Below are 21018 nucleotides of genomic sequence, written 5' to 3'. Positions count from 1 at the left end.
AATGTTGTGTGTGTGTGCATGTGTGTGTGTGTGTGTGTGTGTGCATGTATGTGTGTGCGTGTGCGTGTGTGCTTGCGTGTCCGTCACTTTATGACAACTGTCCAGTTGGGCAGATGAGCCGTATTAGACACAGTCCACCGGTTGAAGACCTGAGTGGGTAACTCCATATGGAGCCCACTTTAATGGCAGCTTCCAGGGCAAGGTAATGACCAGGTTCTCCGCCCCAAACCTGCGCCAGGCCTTTACTCATCGCCAGACGGAGAACACGGGGGGGGGGGGCGAAACCGTTCAGGCGGAGGCCCGGCTCGCTGAGGAGCGGCCTCCTCCTCTCCTCTTTCGTCATTATTCTGTCTCTCCTGGCTAAATGGAGGCGATGTAAATGGCGAGCCCGCGCGCACAAACCGCCATTAAATATTCAGAGCGGGGAGACGCATTTCCAGGCTCCTCGCGATCGCCTTATTTTTCCTCCGTAATGGGGCTGTTTTAAATATTAAAACCCTCGCTTCTTTACAAACGGCGAGGCGCAAATATTCGGCGGACCCCGAAACCCCGAAACCCCACCCCCCCGCTTCCGTGCCCCCCCATCAGAAGCCCCATTTCGCCTCAGAGAGGGAATTAAAGGAAACGCATCATCGTGAAGTTCTCTCCATTACCTTTCTGCGTGCAGCAGTCATCCCCCCCCAGCCCCCAGCCCCCAGCCCTGATGGAAAATATCAACAGGGGGGCCACTAACACATCTTCAGTCTCACGCCCCTTACAAACCCTTGCCGGAGCAAAAGAGAAAAATGTTTAAATATTCATTCTGCTGGTGAGACGATCGCTTTAAATCAAGAGAATGGTGTTTTTTTTATTTTCTAGTTTTGTTTTGTTTTGTTTCCGTTGCGAAATGGAGTACGCTATCGGGCTGTGCGGCTGGATTCACATTGAGGGGAACTGCCCCAGGGGTGTGGGGGGGGGGGGGTGCTCTGTCTGAGGGAGGGGGACTAGACCAATACAGGAAGAAGCCAGACTTCAAAGACTGTCCACCGCATAACTTGCTATGGCTAAGTTATAACTACACGGAAGACAGTTATACAGTTATACCCCAGGGGTCCTGAATCTTATCCAGAAAGGGCCGGTGTGGGTGCAGGCTTTTGTTCCAACCAAGCAGTAACACACCTGCTCCTACTAATCAGCCACTAGAGTCTTTGCTAAGAACCTCAATTAGTGGAATCAGGTGTGTTGTTACTGCCTGGTTGACACAGAAGCCTGCACCCACACCGGCCCTTTCTGGATAAGATTGAGGACCCCTGTTATACCCCATCAGCTAAAGTCTGTGCTTCAAAGCGCCTTGCTGACTGATTTAGAAGCACAGGCAGGCTTCAGAAGGCCCTCGGTCTCACTCACGGGACACTCTGATCAGGTGTAAAGCTGGGTAATGGCAGCCCCAGGTCTTCTGTTCACCTGCAGAGACACCTCAGCAACAGGCCTCAGGGATCCAGGGCTGCTCTATCCCCCACCCAGCTGCTCTGGGTGGGACAGGAACCTGCCCAAAGCCCTGCACTGACCCCCCCCCCCCTCCCCTTACCACCCCTGCCCCCCTCCCCAAACGGAGGTGCAGTGCCCAGTCAGAACTGGGAAGTGTGCCCATGAGTCAGCAAATCAAAATCCCGCTTAGAACACAAATCCTTCATCATCGAGCTATACAAGTGAACCCTAAAACTAATACACATTTTAAAGTAGCGTCCCGACTTGCTAAGTTGAACTATGCGACGGGTCATCGTTTTTTACAACGTGTTCTACCATAAACATTTTGCGATTGTTACCATTGCTATTGCTGTTATAGTAAGTAAGTATAGAGAGGGGCTCGGTGATGTGTAGATGCCCCCGGGCTAGTCTGAGCGGCTTTGCTAAGAAAACACAGGTGGCACGAGGGTGGTGGGGGGGGGGGGTGTTTTGGGAGGGACCATGGTAACGGCCCCCCTGTGCGCCGCCCTGAATAACACATCCATACATCACGGCCGGCGTGTCAGACGCTGATTCACGGCGGAAGACTTGCTCAAACCGCGGCGGTATTGCTTTTAATAATGCAGGCCGGGGGGTTTTTTGACGCCCGGGCTTTTTTTTTTTTCCTGACAAACGCGGGCGAATCAATTAACTGCGCTGACCGTCCCCCCCGCCCGCCCCCCCCCCCCCCCCCCCCACACCCCCACAGCGCTCGTATAAATTCAGCAAAAGGCCGGCGTGCGCCTGTTCTCGTTTTATAAAGCCGACGCGAGCGAGACGAATTTCTGTCTTCACACCTCGCCGTTCCCCGATGCAGAAGGCGAGCCCGGACGCCCAACCGTCTGTCTAAACACAGATTTTAAAAAAATAAATAAAATAACATTCTCTGCACCGACTTCAACGTAATCCGAGTTCTACATATTTTCCGTAATACAACGCAAAATAACTTCGACTAAGGAATGCAGCAATTAGGCATTAAAAGGCACAGAGAGTGAATAATGAAGGCTATAAATGAATGTGGCGGTTTGGGCTTTGGGGGGTATAAAAGAAGTTAACGCAGGAGACGAGAGAAACAGACACGCTCTCATGTATGAGAGACATATATCATGCAGAAATACCTTAGCGGGCAGTTCTAGAGTTCAGATGGATGTGACGGATGAATGTGTGCGTTTCCAGATGGATGTGACAGCGCGTTTTCACAGTGTGAGCTTGTGAGAGATTGGGGTGCTCAAACAGCAGGTCCTCTCCTCTAGAATTAAGGTATAGGCTCTCCTGTAGAAAGGAGGTATAGGCTCTCCTTTAGAATTAAGGTATAGGCTCTCCTGTAGAACAGGTGAATCACCGTTTCCCCAGAGAAAGCAACACAGAAAACTGTCTGAATATGGAGCACGTTAGCACGTTAGCAGGCCCTCTTCCCCTGCCCCATTCCCAGACAGGACCCCCCAACACTGAGACACACCACAAGCATGAACAAAACCTACAACGAGAACAATGTTGATTTTTAAGGGGTGCGTCACTACACAGAGGAGGGGTGTGGTAGCTGGATGTGAAAGAAGGGAGGCCCACTGCAAAGCATGTCTATTCTCTGTTACCATCATAGCCAAATGTTACTGTGCCACAATATATAGACAATATCTAGCCAAGCACAAGTGTACCGAACCTGGAGCATTTGTAACTGACTGGCTACATTCCCTAATGCTTTATTTTTTATTTCTGCCCGGTTGCCTGTCAGTCCTCCGCTCATATATACCATGTTTAATTTTCTTTGTAAAAAAAATAAATAAATAAATAAATAAATACGGTGGAAAATTGTGCCGCCAATTACTGAAGCGGCAGGTGGGACAGGGAAGGCACCGTCGGGAAAGAAACGAGCGGTTGTCATGGAGACACCGCTGTCAGAACTGAACCGGCTTCGGTGCGTCACGCCGCCCCTCCCCTTTTTTCAGAGCTCCACAGGGTGACGGACGAGGGACCTCAGCCGTGAGGCGGGGGTCCTTCGTTCCCCTTTCGTTTGTCTGACCCATTCTAAGAGGACACCCTGCACAGCTCCGCCAGGGGGACCTTTCTGTACAGCTCTGCCATGGGGCCTCCCTGCGCAGCTCTGCCATGAGGAATCGAGGCCTCCCTGTGCAGCTCTGCCACGGGGCCTCCCTGTGCAACTCTGTCACGGGGCCTCCCTGTGCAACTCTGTCACGGGGCCTCCCTGTGCAGCTCTCTCATGGGGCTCTGTCTGAGGAAGGTGGAGGGATAGAACACCGTGTTGAGGCAGCTGCACTGCTCTACTCTGACTGGAGGGGGGGGGGGGGGGTTGAGGAGTCGTGAAGGTGCTGACGGGGCAGCGGGGGGCGCCTCCGGCATATTTATGGCCCCCCATACAATCTGCATTTAAAACACCCTGGGACATCAATCCGGGGACTTGCTAAAAAAAAAAGTGTTCAATCACCAGTGTGGGGGTGACGGGATGTGATGTAGCTCTCACGCCCCCCCTCCCATATAGCGTACCCCCCTAAACCCCCCCCCCCCCCCCCCAGCAGCCACAGACAGGGGGGACTCACTCACATCCACCAGCCAGCGATACGAGACTCCACACCCCGTCAGACACGTACACCGATCCGGATTAAACCAGTCAGCCCCCCCCTCCCCCCCCCCCCCCCCCGGGCGCCGTTCAGCGCTGAATATTTGATCGCTATCAGCCGCGTAATGAACGCATTCGTCCCCGCGGCGGGGAGAGCGAGACGCCACGGCAACCACGCGGCTCCCTGCGAAACTAACGGCGCTAAAAAAAAACCCCTCGATCACGCGCCGCGCAGCGCGTCCACCGCAAACACAACATCCGCCGAGAAGCGATTTCGCCGCCGCCGTAATATGTTTCCTGGATACGCGCGCGCCGTTAGATAAGACCGCCATTCCCGCCGGTTCCCGCCGCATCGCCGCGCGGAGCCGCGTTCAGGGTTTAAGCGTGCTGCACTGTAATCCTCACACACGGGGGGTTACCTAGTAACCAGCAGCAGGAGGGAGTCTCAGGCATTCTGGGGGACGGCGAGCGGCCTGCGACCGCTGAGCTTCCACAAACTCAGCAGCTTCTGAACCACCGCCTGCATTCAGCCCTGCTGTTACTGTTTATACATGCACACACACACACACACACACACACTTACAGACACACACACACACACACACACACACACACACACAAACACGCGCACACACACACACACACAAGCACGCGCACACACACACACACACAAGCACGCACACACACACACACACACACATACAGACATGCACACATACACACTTACAGATACACACACACACACACACACACACACAAGCACGCGCACACACACACACACATACAGACATGCACACATACACACTTACAGATACGCACACACACACACACACACACACGCACGCACGCGCACACACACACACACAATTACAGACACACACACACAAGCAAGCACAAACCTACAAACACACACACACACGCACGCGCACACACACACACACAATTACAGACACACACACACAAAAGCACACACACCCACTTACAGACACACACACACACACGCTTACAGACACACACACACACACTTACAGACACGCACACACACTTACAGACACACACACACACACACACCTTTCTTTACATATCTTCATCTTTGTACTTATTAACAAACGACAACGGACAGCTAAGACCACCCATTTCACAACGAGGGTCCAATAATCCATTCCCTAATGAGGACAGCGCTGTATGGATGAACTCTGATGATAAACCCACTCAGCATGCACGCACAGAGAATAGCTCGCTACTGTAAGCCATCGATACTGAGGGTGCACAGCACCAGGCCTGGAAGGCCACAGGTTCCTGTGGCTTCTGTTCCCTTTAACCAGCAGCCAACCTAGGCCCTGGAAACAGGGGTGTGCGTGGAGCCGACCAGTGACCACTTAAATTACGCGCTTGAAACACACCGAAAAAGCGGCATGCACCCCAGGACTGGAGCCGCGCGCCCCTGGGTCTACGCTACACGCAGCTCGCTACCTCCACGGACACGGACGCACGGCGGCAGTGTCCCGTGTCACGCAGGGCGCCGAGTCGAGCTACGGAGCCGCCGTCGCTAATGAAGTTCTGGAAAGTTCCGAATCACAATCGACTGCCTTTCATTAAACGCACTGCGGCAAAAAAAAACAAAACAAAAAACAAAAAACAAAACAAATGGCTGCCTCGTCCCGGCAAACAGGCAAACGGCAGAACCTAAACCGCATTCACGAAACAAATGGCCAAAAAGGTTATTACAAGAACAAAAACAGAGGAGGAAGTACAAGAAGAAAAAGAAGAAGAAGAGAGAGGGAGAGAGAGAGGGGGGGAAAAAACCGTCGCTACCGAAGCAATTACGGATGTAATCAGAGTTCTGCACGGAGGCCCTGATCCTGAGGCCCCTCCCGTTTGCATCGCGACGCGGCGCGATATTCATTTCCCACTTTACTGCTTATTGCCGGGGTACGAGGAGCCATTACCGCCGCGGACGGGCGGGCAATCTGCCGCCGCCGCCGCCGCCGCCGCGCGGATCCCGCTCTGCTAAAGAGCACAATCTCGTTAGCCGCTCGGAATTAGAGCCATTCGGCAAAAACACATTCTGCTGCTCTCCCCTAAAATAAGTAATTATGCTCTCCTTCTCTCTCTCTCCCTCTCTCTCTCTCTCCTCTCTCTCTCACTACCCCATTCTCTCTCTCTCTCTCTCTCTCTCTGTCCTTCCCTCTCTCACTCTCTCGCTCTTTCATTTGGAAGCGAGGGAAGCAGGATTCGAAAGTGAGGTTCGGGTTCGAGGTAGCGGGGGCCGCCTGGTGAACGCGCTTCCTTCAGAACAAGCAGTGTCCAATCGTATCTGAGAAGGATATAAGGATACAAGGTTTATTTTAGAACAGTACCGCTGATTGAAGTCCATGATTAATTACATCAGGTGCGTTAGAGCCGGGCCAAAGCAACCTGCGCCCAGATCGGCCTTTTCGGATTAGACTGGACACCCCTGCTTCAGACTGTCCCTCCCCATAGCACTAATACTCAAACCTGCAGTCTGACCAGAGGGGTTATACTGCATTAAACACACACACACACACACACACACTGTGCACACACACACACACACACACACACTGTGCACACACACACACACACACACACACACACACTGTGCACACACATACACAACGCACACATTAGCACAGGGCACCCATGAGCCCTCCCTGTCCCAGGACAGTGGTGGTGAGACAGTGTTGTGGTTGGGGAACCTCCAGGGTTAAAGCTGGCCACAGGCGTGTCCTGGGGTGGGGTGGGGTGGGGGGGGGGGTTGGCGGGTTTGGCGGGGTGTGTAATTTACAGAGCCGTGGGCATGGGGGCCGCTGAGGTGCTTTATGGGGGGGCCTGAAGGGTCCATTAAGGCAACGGCAGGCTCTCAATCCTGACCGCCGCTATCGATCGCCTCACCCCCCCCCAACCCGCCAACCCCCCCCCCCCCCCCAGATTCTGCCAGACTAGTTAAAACCTTCAGTGAAATCTCAGCAGGAGATTAGAATGAGATCTGCGCCCACAATGACCAGCGTATCAATGCTGAAATCATTCCGCACTCCTTTTCCTCTTTAAAAAAGAGAGAGGGAGGGAGGGAGAGGGAGGGAGGGAGAGAGAGAGAGAGACCGCAATCAGACAGGGTTAGTGCAGTAATGTTGGGTCTGCTTCAGAAAGGGAGGAAAAACTAACAATGAGTGGTGTGTGTGTGTGTGGGTGTGTATGTGTGTGCGTGCGTGCGAGTGTGTGTGCGCGCGCATGTGTGTGTGAGTGAGAGTGCGTGTGAGAGTGAGTGTGCACCTATGTGAACCTGTGTATATGTGTGTTTGTGTGCGAGTGTGTGTGTGTGTGTGTGTGTCCTTATGAGAGGGAAAATGACTCTGATGATTCGACCCTAACACAGCCTCTCCTTACCCACGTATCCCCACAGCACGGCTAACTGCACACAAGATGGAGGTCAGAGAGAAACGGCAGAGATTCGAGGCACAAACAGCGCGTCACTGGACAGAGATGAAGCAGACACTCACACAGGCAGGCAGCCATTACACCAGGCCTGGATGGGACAGGGGAGGAGAGAGAGTGTGTGTGTGTGTGTGTACATGTGTACAAACGCGTTTGTGAGTAAGGGTGACTGCTGTGGCAGATTCTACCCCTGTCAATGTCAATGCCCCCCCTCCCACCTCCCCCACACCCCCTTCCCATCCCCAAACCCCCACTCCCTCCGCCTGACACACACACTCTCACTCTGACACACACACACACACACGTAAGCATGCATGCAGAAAGATGCACACGCGAACACACACACACACACCCTCTCACTCTGACACACACACACACACACACACCCTCTCACACTGACACACACACACCATCATCATAACTGCGCACACACACACACACACACACCATTATAACTGCACACACACACACACACACACACACACACACACACACACACCATTATAACTGCACACACACACACACACACACACACACGCCAGCCCCCCGAGCTGGGCGGTGCTGCTGCTGCTGTGGTCCGGGGCCCAGGCCTCGTTCTCATTAACACGCACCCCTGACATCATTAAGACGTTTCCAGGAAAATTAATTGAAAGGTAAATGAAGAAAAATGTGTTGCTGAGCGCCGACGCTCCCCCCATAAATCATGCTCCGGGATCCGCCGGCCCGCTCGCTCCCCGTAATGAACTGCAGACTATTTATTTTATCCTGACGCAACAAATTAGAATTCAGACACACAGATTATATTAGAGCTGTCCGTCAAGGCCGGCCGCGGAGGGACGCACGGAATATTTTAAGGATACAACAGGAGGAGCGCAGAGATAGCAGGGGGAGAGAGAGGGAGAGGGGGAGAGGGAGAGGGGGGAAGAGAGAGAGAGAGAGAGGGAGAGGGAGAAAGGGGAAGAGAGAGAGAGAGAGAGGGAGGGGGGAGAGAGAAGAGAGAAGGAGACAGAGGAGGGAGAGAGAGAGAGGGGGATGGAGTGAGAGAGGGAGAGATAGGGAGAGATGGGTGGGCAGAGAGGAGGAGAGGGAGAGGAGACAGAGCAGGAGGGAAAGAGAGAGTGCAGAAAGTAATTAAAGGCTCAAAGAATAAGAGGATACTATAAGAAAATAAGCCTACTTCTGTTATACGTGCAGACAAAATTTCTATTGTGTGTATCGGTGCAGAAATAAGCGCAATACGGATAATATTAGAACATAAAATACCACACCATTTCATAACAGGGGAGTCCCCGGGGGTTTTAAAACCAAAAACAAGGAAGAAAGTGATAATTTCCTCATTTACAGGCCTAAATGACTGTGTACGTATTCCCAAAGCAGCTATAATTACACAAGCGATCACAATGTAATCAGGCTAATCATGTCAATGTAAATATTTGGACTTTTAGTTAGCCCAGATAAAATGACATTCAACAGCATCCATTCCCACCTGCGATTGCGTGTCAGTCACACTGCGTATATATTCACGGTCACAGTGTGTGTGTGTGCGTGTGTGTGTGTGTGTGTTTGGCTGTGTGTGCATGTACGTGCATGTGCACACCAAAGATAGACATCTTTGTGGTGTGTGATCAACTCAACAGCAAACAAACAGCAGCCAATCGGTGAAGCCAGCCTTAAAGGCAAGCAGCAAACACCACAGCGAGCATTTCAATTAAACAGCCAATGTTAGATTTGGGAAAAGGCAACAGCTGTACCAGCTAGCACAAAAAAAGAAAGCCCAACGACAACTGGATAAGGCCAGTGCCACACGTGGCCTAATCAGCGCGGACAAAGAGCCGTGTTCATATTTCTGAAGTGAATCGACCCTCACACTGAGAGTAACATTAAAGAGGCACGGGAACGGTGACCTTCAAACGCCGAACGGCAAAATAAAAAAAACTCCCATCGCCGTGGAAACTGCGCGGAAGTGAGGCGGTGACGCGAAACAACAAATCGGTACACTTAAGAAAGAGCCATTATCGCGCAGGTTATCTGCGATGTTTACGGACCTGCACTTTACTGCCAGCACGGAGCTGCCTAATGTTACGGAAAAAAAAAAAATATATTAATTATTCTGCCACTTAATATGCGTACAGTAAACTGGAAAAAAAAAACAACCTACTTCTGTTTAAGAATAAACAGAAATCCTGGCAAAGGTCAGAGAATGACTACAACATGAGGGAGAAAAGGGAGCATGTGACATGACCCTTGACCTCTGACCCCCACTCAAAGCCTTTACAGTCCAGACGTGGAGACACCTGCTGTTCACAAAGTCCACCCCAAAGGTGACTGTGGGTTCTACACGGGATCTCAACATGCCATGAGCCAGTTGGGTAAAGATCTAACCCCAGCCCCTGACTCATATAACCCCTCCTTCCAAGTCATTACGCCCATGGGCAAGCTTACACTCTCAGTGCCACATGAGGCCTTGGGCGCCCCCTTCAGGCTACATTACGTAATGATGTGGGTAAAGGAAGAGAATGCTGGTACAGGTGCGCAGACAGGTCATGATGGAACAGGTGTGCAGGTACCTCTGGCTCAAACACAGGTATGGGTGTGCAGACAGGTAATGGTGGAACAGCTGCACAGGTACCTGTGGCTCAAACACAGGCACAGGTGCACAGAGAATACGCACCTGCGCAGAACACAGCCGCTGGACACAGGGCAGAGGAACCCGAGACCAGACGAGCATCACCTGACCATGACCGCGGCACGTGAAACACCTCCAGGCAGAGGTAGAGACTGAGGAGTACAGACCCAGAGCTCCGCACTACCTCCACCCAACACAATCTGCACTGAGACACCCTGCAAGACTCTCACAGCCATTCAGTACCACTGCAACAGCACCTACCAGAGAGAACCAGCGACAACATCATAAACCAGCCAAAGATCTGCGGCCAAATGCATTACCCAGCCACAGGAAATCACCACGCGTGACATCATAACAAAACCACAACAACAGCTCATAATCATAAAAAAACACAATACAAAAATAAAACATAAAAGCTATGTCACTACATCTAAGACAACAGTATGCTTGGAGCAAGATACACAGCCTGCGCAGAAACAAACAGCCTTGCGCATCTGGACAGAAGCTTCTAGAAATTCTGATGGCAGTAGTTGTTTGAGAGGAAAGAGACGGTGAAACTGCGTGGGGATAAACGACGTCTCTGAGCCATCCTCAGAGAAGCCACTCTAAATTCAGGCCATGGAGGAGGAGGAATATCGCCTCCTTAAACAGCCACAGAGGGCCACCGCAGTGTCATCACTCGCACAATGAAAATATTAATTAAAAAAAGAGAAGTCAAGGAAATTGTTTCACTCACACACACACACACACACACACCATGAAGTCACCATTTTCCTAGCTCTGAACTTCCAGAGCACTGACACCTGAAATCACACTCAGAAGACCCCTCCCCTCAGATAGAAGTGTGTAAATGTTATGTTCGGAGAGATTCACGCTTGGTCTCTGCACACCCTGAAAATAGTCCCCCTCCCCTCTCTCTCTCTCTCTCTCTCTCTCACACACACTCTCTCTCTCTCTCGCGTGCTGGACATTCAGGAAATTCATTTCAAAGGGCCTGACGCCGCACAGCGCAGCGCAGCACAGCACAGCACAGCACAGCACGGCACAGCACAGCATAGCATAGCATAGCGCAGCACAGCACAACACAACACAGCGCAGTGCAGTGCAGCACGGCACGGCACGGGGGGGCTGGTTATGAGCGCCGCAGGCGGAGTGGGACACAGGTGGGCGAGAGTGTGCCCATATTAGGACGCGCGCCCATGTGGCCCTTTTTGGTCTCGCTCATGCTTCCAAGGGGCGGGGGGGGTCACCTGCAGTGTTCCGTACAGAGGCTCCACCCTCTTCTAGCCCGTATCAGGCACTGCTTTTCCACCCAAAACACCAACCTACCCTCTGGCCTCTGATATAGATGCTAACTTCTACGCCCTGTGTCCATTTTAACCACAAAATAAAATTCCAATCTGATAGAACACAGAACACCATGCATTTTGTAGGGGCATGTATGAGTATGTTAGTATATGTGCATGCTTTCGTGTGTGTGTGTGTGTGTGTTTGTGTGTGTGCGCGCACATATGTGTGTTTATGTGTTTGTGGGAGTGTGTGTACTTATGTGTGCGTATCTACGTGTGTGTGTGTGTGTGCACATATGTGTGTTTATATGTTTGTGTGTGTGTCTGCGTGTGTGTGTGGGTACGTATGTGTGTGTGTTTGTGTGTGTGTGTGTGTGTGTGCACATGCATAAAAGCGGTCTGAAGTCAAATATTTATAGTCTGAGCTTCTAATCTTATCAATATATATTTTCCATTCCGCTCTTGTGTCTCTGAATCTGGCCGAAGTGCTAGAGGTAAGATTCTAACATGGAAACCCTGCTTCCCCAAACCACCACCTCACAGGAAACAGAACGTGTTGACCATTCACACCCGGTCAGACGGCGGGTACGTCACACCCCCCCCCGCGTGGTCACGGATAAACCGAATTACACGCCGTCCCGCCACGTGAACCGCACTCCCGCCAACAACCGACCATCCCTGCGGGCGGCTCGAAAAGCGAGAGAGAGAGAGCTTTAAAAAAGAGAGGAAAAACCCAGCCTGCAGTACCGCCCTTGGCCATTGGGTGTCTCTCTTTCACTGTGCAAGCGCTGCGAACCACCGTCCGTTCACCCGGGGGCCTCCCCCCCCCTCCCTCCCTCCCTCCTCTCTTCTCCCCTCCCCTCCTCCCCTCATCTCCTCCCCCTCCCCTCCCGGACTCCCATCTCCACATAATATATACACCATCATTTGAAAATGGCAGCTTTTTGAAAATTCACCTTGATTATCAGACATTAAAAGTGACTTATCCTGCGCGGAGTCTGCGGGGCCGGACGGCGGCAGACAGCGGAACAAAGGGCTGGAGCTGCATTAACGCCTCTCCTGGGCTCGCCGGGCGGGGGGGGGCGGGGGGGGCGGCGGGGGGGGGGCAGGGGAGCGGGGAGCGGGGGAGGCTGGCCCCTTTGTTCTCGCCAACATCCAATTATTTTTAACGCGTGCCTCTTTTTCGCAACAACAAGAGCGAATTTAATTTTAATGCACTCCAAAAAAAAAAAAAAAGAGAAAAGAGAGAGAGAGAGAGGAAGAGAGGGAGGGAGGGAGAGAGGGAGAAAAAAAAAACGCTTTTCTTAAATAGAGAAGGGGACTAGTGCTTAGTGGCGGGGGGGGGGGGGGGTGTGTGGGGGGGGGGTTTGAGAATTAAGCGAGTGTAGATCTCGCCTTATGGCCTGAGTAAAGCGATCGCAATAATAAGCCCCACGGACACCAACACACACACGCACAATAAACACGCAACACACTTAGAGGTACTGTACACTACACACACACAACACTGCACACAAGTACTGTACACTACACTACACTACACACAAACACACAAGTACTATACACTACACACACAAACACAACACTGCACACAAGTACTGTACACTACACTACACACACACACACAACACTGCACACAAGTACTGTACACTACACTACACACACAAACACACAACAGTACACACAAGTACTATACACTACATACACATACATAACAGTGCACACAAGTACTGTACACTACACTACACACACAAACACACAACAGTACACACAAGTACTATACACTACATACATATACATAACAGTGCACACAAGTACTGTACACTACACTACACACACAAACACACAACAGTACACACAAGTACTATACACTACATACACACACACAACACTGCACACAAGTACTGTACACTACACTACACACACAAACACACAACAGTACACACAAGTACTATACACTACATACACATACATAGCAGTGCACACAAGTACTGTACACTACACTACACACACACAACACTGCACACAAGTACTGTACACTACACTACACACACACAACACTGCACACAAGTACTGTACACTACACTACACACACACAACACTGCACACAAGTACTGTACACTACACTACACACACACAACACTGCACACAAGTACTGTACACTACACTACACACACACAACACTGCACACAAGTACTGTACACTACATACACATACATAACAGTGCACACAAGTACTGTACACTACACTACACACACACACAACAGTACACACAAGTACTCTACACTACATACACATACATAACAGTGCACACAAGTACTCTACACTACATACACATACACAACAGTACACACAAGTACTCTACACTACATACACATACATAACAGTGCACACAAGTACTGTACACTACACACACACACATCTCTGCCTACCACTCCACCCTTCTCAGGAAAACAACCCAAACCAAATGAATGCGATCAAAACAGGAAGAATGAAATCAAAACAGGAAGTGCACAAATCAATGCATCCACACACACGCAGTGCACAGTACGCATGCGCACACACTCGCATCCCCATATGTACCCACACAGGCAGAAATTAAACGCGCAGACGAAGGCACAGACGTACGAGCGTGTCTGAGGTACAGCAGCCACGGGGGCAGAGGCCGCTGGGCGGGACGCGTAAGCGGGTGCTTTTCTGATTGGACGGCCGCTTTACCTCCCTGTCAGAAGGGCGGCGAGGCCCGGCGCTGGCCCCCTGGGGGGCCCCGGCGTTTTACTACTGCCCCCCGTCTCCGGGGGAGTGCGCGCGCTCGGACGCTGCCCTTTCACACGCCGGCGGCGCAAATTGAAATAAACGGGCGAAAATAGCGGCGATTTCGCCGGCATTAGTGGAGCGCCCCGCGCGAGCGACTCCGCGGCGGCGGCCATCTTGTCCGCCGCGTGCCGATTCCGCGCGGCGTCGCGAAACGACCGCCTTCCTCCGCTTACCGCCGCTGATGGCGGACTCGGAGTACCGAGGTTTCACATTCTTTAAAATAAATAAAATAATAAAAAACCGTTTATTAAGGCAGAAACCCACACATGGCACGTGGGAGGAGAAGAGCCCACACACAAATGCATGTGTTCTTATGCGCACGTATACACGCGTATGTATGTATGTATGCACACAGACCCAAACATGCGCAGGCACACGCATGTACACACACGCGTATTGGTGTGATTGTCTATGTGAGTATATGTGTGTGCGTGTGTGTGTGGGTGTGTGTGTGTGTGTGTGTACGTGTGGCGTGTATGCTTGGGAGTGCGGGCATGTGTGTGTGTGTGTGTGTATGTGTGTATGCATGGGAGTGTGTGTGTGTGTGTGTGTGGTGTGTGTGTGTGTATGCGTGGGAGTGCGGGCATGTGTGTGTGTGTGTGTGTGGTGTGTATGTGTGGGAGTGCGGGCATGTGTGTGTGTGTGTGTGTGTGTGTGTGTATGCGTGGGAGTGCGGGCGTGTGTGTGGGTGTGTGTGTGTGTGTGTGTGTATGTGTGGGAGTGCGTGTGTATGTGTGTGTGTGTGTGTGTGTGTGTATGCGTGGGAGTGCGGGCATGTGTGTGTGTGTGTGTGTGTGTGTGTATGCGTGGGAGTGCGGGCATGTGTGTGTGTGTGTGTGTGTGTGTGTGTATGCGTGGGAGTGCGGGCATGTGTGTGTGTGTGTGTGTGTGTGTGGTGTGTATGCGTGTGAGTGCGTGTATGTGTGTATGCATGGGAGTGCGTGTGTGTGTGTGTGTGTGTGTGTCCGTGTGTGCGGGTGTGTGTGTGGTGTGTATGCGTGGGAGTGCGTGTGTGTGTGTGTGTGTGTGTGTGTGGTGTGTATGCGTGGGAGTGCGCGTGTGTGTGTGTGTGTCCGTGTGTACGGTGTGTGTGTGTGTGTGTGTATGCGTGGGAGTGCGAGTGTGTGTGTGTGTGTGGTGTGTATGCGTGGGAGTGCGTGTGTGTGTGTGTGTGTGTATGTGTGTATGCGTGGGAGTGCGTGTGTGTGTGTGTGTGTGTGTGTGTGTGTATGCGTGGGAGTGCGTGTGTGTGTGTGTGTGTGTGTGTATGCGTGGGAGTGCGCGTGTGTGTGTGTCCGTGTGTGTGTGTGTATGTGTGTATGCGTGGGAGTGCGTGTGTGTGTGTCCGTGTGTGCGGTGAGAGAGACACGCACTCCGCTGGACGGTGAAACCAATTCCCAGGAGATTGTTAAATTAAAGCGCGCGGTCCAGGCTGTTTACAGTTCTCACTCTGTTCTCCTCTCAATTCTGTGTGTGATTAGCAATCATTCACCGGCTGGCTCGGGCAGACCAGTGCACTGGGGGGGGCGCGGGGGGGGGACTGCACACAGGTTAAAAAAAACCCTCCCTATTACCCAGCCTCCACCTCTTCAGCATCAGACCGCGTCTCTCTGGAAGGAGGTCTAATTAAAGCAGCGGCACAGGGGCTGGCAGGAAGAAGCCATTTTGTTCCAGAACCTTCCCTGAACCCCCAATAACATCCCCCCCCCCCTTCCCCACCCCCAGTCCTCGTCTGAGCGGGCGTGGCCGCAGGTGGGGGAACAAACGTTGCGTGTACGAACAGAACGTGCGACTCTGCCGCAGTGACGTTTCACCCAAAAAAAAATAATACAATAAATAAGTAATGCCAAACCAAATTCATCAAATCCACTTTGTTAGACCTGGAGAAAAAAAACTGAAGTCACAAAAAGAAAAGTAAATGGAATGAAATGGAAAAATGAATTAAAAAAAAACATTAAGGTGCTAGAGATAACTGTGTACAAAATGGAGGACGAGACAGGCAATGGTACAACGCCCCAGTGAAATAAACACACCCAGGCTGTGTCCGAATCAGCATCCTTCCACACTATTGAGTATGCTTGTTGAGTACACTGGATGAGAAAGTTGTTAAGCAGGCAAAACTTTCCATAAATGTAGTGTGCATACAGTACAATCTCAGGATTCTTATTTCTGGGTTTTCGAGTACATTCAAGAGCATACTTTTCAGGAAGAAAACAAACATTTAAAAAAAACTTTAAAAACAAGGAGCAGCTTCGCTAACGTTTTCCATCAACAACAACAACGACACGTGAGCGAGGCCAGGGGTGGGACAACGGTGGGACGACTTACAATACATCCACAGTATGGAGGATACTGCACTGCAAACTGCATGTTGCACACTAAACAGTACACAGTAAATAGTACAGAGTATGCTAGTACACAGTACACAGGGCACAGTAGCTAGGGCTCTGATTCAGACACACCTCCAGATACTCCAGAGGTGCTCAGTGAGAGTGGAGCCCAGCGTGGGGGGCGGAGCATGGACAGGAAGGGGAGGAGTCTCGGTGTGTCAGTGCCTACCTGCTGATTGGCAGAGCTGTGCTGGGCCTTCAGACTGGACACCTCCGTCTGCAGCTGCTTCAGCTGCTCTTCTGCCTGGAGACAGAACACACAAAGAAACACACACTCATACACACATACACAAAGAAACACACCCATACACACATACACAAAACACCACATGCTCATACACACATATACAAAACACCACAATCTCAAACAAACACAAACATACACAAAACACCACACACTCTCGTACAAACACAAACACAAAACACCACACACTCATACACACATACACAAAGAAACACACTCATAGACACATACACAAAACACCATACACACATACACAAAACACCACACGCTCATACACACATACACAAAACACCACACTCTCAAACAAACACAAACATACACAAAACATCACACACTCTCGTACAAACACAAACACAAAACACCACACACTCATACATACATGTACAAAACATCACACACACTCATACACACATACACAAAACAGCACACACTCATACACACATACACAGAACACCACACGCTCATACACACATACACAAAACACCACAAAAACACACACACACACACACACAGGAGCCAGAGAGGATAAGGAAGAAGACATGGACAGACCCCTTGAGACACACAAAGAAAGAGAAGAAGAGAGAGAGAAGACAGAAAGCTATGAGGATAATGCCTCTGCTGCAGAGCCGGGGAGACAGAGGCGTAAGGAGGGAGAGAACGGGCACTGCCCGAGGGGCACCGCACACGTCAGCGCGACCTCACGTTTCATTTACACACAAGAGCTCCAGATCACACCCGCGACGCCAACCGAGCCGCGCCGTGCGGCGCTTCCGCGACTGAACTTAGCGGTAAACGCGCAGGCGCGGCCTGTCAGGACGGACCGCGCGACGCAGCCAGCGAAACGCGCGCGGAAGCCGACGCGCAAACCGGAGCGAGCGCGAGTCTGAACCCAGCCCATGTGACACGGGGGCGGAGCCTCGTCAGGATCAGCGGAAGGCTCCGCCCTCTTTCACAATCGAACCAATGAGGGACTGAAACAAACTGCTTCTGTGACCGTACGGTCCATAGTCACGCAAACGAAACCCAAACAGGAACACAGCTTGAATGTGGTCGTGCAGACAATCACAGAACCGTTTTTGGCTTAAATTAGACCAATTCAGCTGAATCGGTGCTGCGCTGATGGTAAACCAGTGCAGAACATCCCTTTTCCACCCAAAATGTTCATCAGCTCGGGTCATGTGACTGTCCCCATTCTGGGAGGGAGGGCGGGGGGTTGATCACCCACTGGTTCAAACTCCCATTTCAGTCTTTTTCTTACTTTCTTTCTCTCTCTCTCCCTCTCTTTCTTCTCTCTTGCTCTCCCCCCTCCCTCATCTGTTCTACAGTCCAATCATGTCTCACAACAGCAATCTGTCTGGAACAGCAGCGGCGAGCGCATTAAACTCCAGAGATAGCACACACACACACACACACACACACGCACGCACGCACGCACGCACGCACGCACGCACGCACGCACGCACACACACGCACAAACACACGCACGCACGCACGCACGCACACACACACACACACTCACACACACACACACACACACACACACTCACTCACTCACACACGCACGCACGCACACACACACACGCACGCGCGCACACACACACACACACATATACACACGCGCACGCACGCACACACACACACACACGGACGTGCGCACACACACACGGACGCGCGCACACACACACACACACACACACTCACTCACTCACACACACACGCACATCATTAAGGCTGAGAGAGCTGAGCAGCCCCCCGCCACTGAGACAAAGTCAACAGAGGTGACAGGAGGAGGGAGGGAGAGAGAGGGAGAGGGGGAGGGAGAGGGAAGAAGAGAGAAAGATGGAGAGAGGAAAAGACTGAGACAGGGAGGGTGGAGATGAGACAGAAAGAGAGAGAGAGAAAGAGAGGCAGAAAGAAAGGGATAGAAAAGGGGGGGATAGGGAGAAAGAGAGGGAGGGAGGGGAAAGAGAGGGAGAGACAGAGGGGAGAGAAGAGGAAGAGAGAGACAAAGTGGGAGGGGAGTGAGGAGACAGAAAAAGGGGGAGAGAAAGCCAGTGAGGCAGTGAGAAAAAGAAAGAGGGAGAGAGAAGAGAGGAAAGAGAGACAGAGTGGGAGAAGAGAGGGATGGGAGTGAGAAAGGAGAGAAAGAAAGAGAAACAGCAGACTCTTGTGTAATCAGCTGCTTCCCCGCAGCGCCAGAATGAACTGGCTGAACCGAGCGAGGGGAAACAAACAAACAGCAGTCACAGACACAAAGAAGAGCAACACCCGCTAACGCGTCTAAAACCCGCTAACGCGTCTAAAACCCGCTAACGTGTCTAAAACCCGCTAAAACGCGGTCCTATCCCGCTAACACACGGTCCTAACCCGCTAACACACGGTCCAAACCCGCTAACACACAGTCCTAACCCGCTAACACACAGTCCTAACCCGCTAAAACACGGTCCTAACCCGCTAACACACGGTCCTAACCCGCTAACACACGGTCCTAACCCGCTAACGTGTGGTCTAAACCCGCTGACGCGTCTAAAACCCGCTAACGCACAGTCTAAACCCGCTAAAACACGGTCCTATCCCACTAAAACACGGTCCTATCCCACTAACACGTGGTCCAAACCCGCTAAAACACGGTCCTAACCCACTAACGCGTGGTCTAAAACCCGCTAACACATGGTCCTATCCCACTAAAACACGGTCCTATCCCACTAACACGTGGTCCAAACCCGCTAAAACACGGTCCTAACCCACTAACGCGTGGTCTAAAACCCGCTAACACATGGTCCTATCCCACTAAAACACGGTCCTATCCCACTAACACGTGGTCCAAACCCGCTAAAACACGGTCCTAACCCACTACAACACGGTCCTAACCCACTAACACACGGTCCTAACCCTCTTCATCTCCACCAGGGCACTACACACACCACAGTCAAACACACTGGGGCGTAGGCTCTCCCGTTCCGTACCGTGGAGAGCTACGACACGGCCGGTGGGGGATTTTAGCGATGCGGGAGAGGGGACTGGACAGGGAAAGTGATGCGATTGGCTCTGTCTGTGGGACCGGCAGGGAGGTCACACGCTGGGCCAACCTGGCAACCCGAAAGGCTGAGGTGGAAGCTCTGTGCGTCACCTGAAACGCCGTGGACAGTTCTGAGTATGTGTGTGTGTGTGTGTGTGTGTACAGGTATACTCACGCTCTGTGCTCTCTCCTGGCAGTGTGTGTGTGTGTGAGTGCGTGTGTGTATGTGAGTGTGTACAGGTGTACTCACCCTCTCCTCTGTGCTCTGTGCTCTCTCCTGGCAGTGTGTGAGTGTGTACAGGTGTACTCACCCTCTCCTCTGTGTTCTGTGCTCTCTCCTGGCAGTGTGTGAGTGTGTGTGTGTATGTGCCTGCGAGTGTGTGTGTGTGTGTGTGTGTGTGTGTGTGTGTGTGTCTGTGGGTGTCTGTGTGTGTGTAGGTCTATTCACCCTCTCCTCTGCGCTCTCTCCTTGGCAGTGTGTGAGTGTGAGTGTGTGTGTGTGTGAGTGTGTACAGGTGTACTCACCCTCTCCTTTGCGCTCTGTGCTCTCTCCTGGCAGTGTGTGAGCTGGACCTGCGCCTCCCTCAGCTCCCTCTCCAGCTCCACGCACCTCCTCTCCGCCTGCGCTGTCTCCTCGCTCCCTCTCTCCCGCTCCTGCAGCGCGGCCCGCAGGGAGCACAGCTCCGCAGACAGCCTGTCCACCTGCAGGGGGCGCCGTGCGGGAGGGGAGGAGTCAGCCGCGCTCGTCTCATTAGCACCCTGCTACAGTCAGACGCAGGCGGATGTGTCCTTATCCGCAGCGACTAAACCCCAGTGTGTTCAGGTCTGCAGAGTTAGCGACTCAACCCCAGTGTGTTCAGGTCTGCAGAGTTAGTGACTAAGCCCCAGTGTGTTGAGGTCTGGAGGAGTTAGCAAATAAACCCCAGTGTGTTGACGTCTGGTAAAGTTGGTGACTAAACCCCAGTGCGTTGACATACAGCAGTGTTAGTGACTGAGCCCTAGTGTGCTGGGGTCTGGTAGTGTTAGTGACTAAGCCCCAGTGTCTTGAGGTCTGGTTGAATTAGTGACTAACCCCAGTGTGCTGTGGTCTGGTAGAGTTAGTGACTAAGCCCCAAAG

The 21018-nt window shown here is 52.0% G+C and overlaps 1 protein-coding gene across 1 annotated transcript in view; it reads right to left on the bottom strand.

Annotated features, from left to right (window-relative positions):
- Positions 1-21018, bottom strand: part of LOC118228189 (plectin) — a 114664-nt gene that overhangs the window by 48089 nt on the left and 45557 nt on the right. The window contains exons 10-11 of the mRNA XM_035419526.1: positions 20427-20603; positions 16808-16882 (exon numbers count right to left, since the gene is read on the bottom strand). Of these exons, the coding sequence (XP_035275417.1) occupies positions 16808-16882; positions 20427-20603 (252 nt within the window). The remainder of the gene's footprint in view (positions 1-16807; positions 16883-20426; positions 20604-21018) is intronic.

The sequence above is a fragment of the Anguilla anguilla genome, chromosome 5 (genome assembly GCF_013347855.1).
Source record: "Anguilla anguilla isolate fAngAng1 chromosome 5, fAngAng1.pri, whole genome shotgun sequence".
In the NCBI taxonomy this organism is placed as follows: Eukaryota; Metazoa; Chordata; class Actinopteri; order Anguilliformes; family Anguillidae; genus Anguilla; species Anguilla anguilla.
Note: the sequence above shows the minus strand (reverse complement) of the source record. Positions and strands in the feature narration are given on the sequence as shown.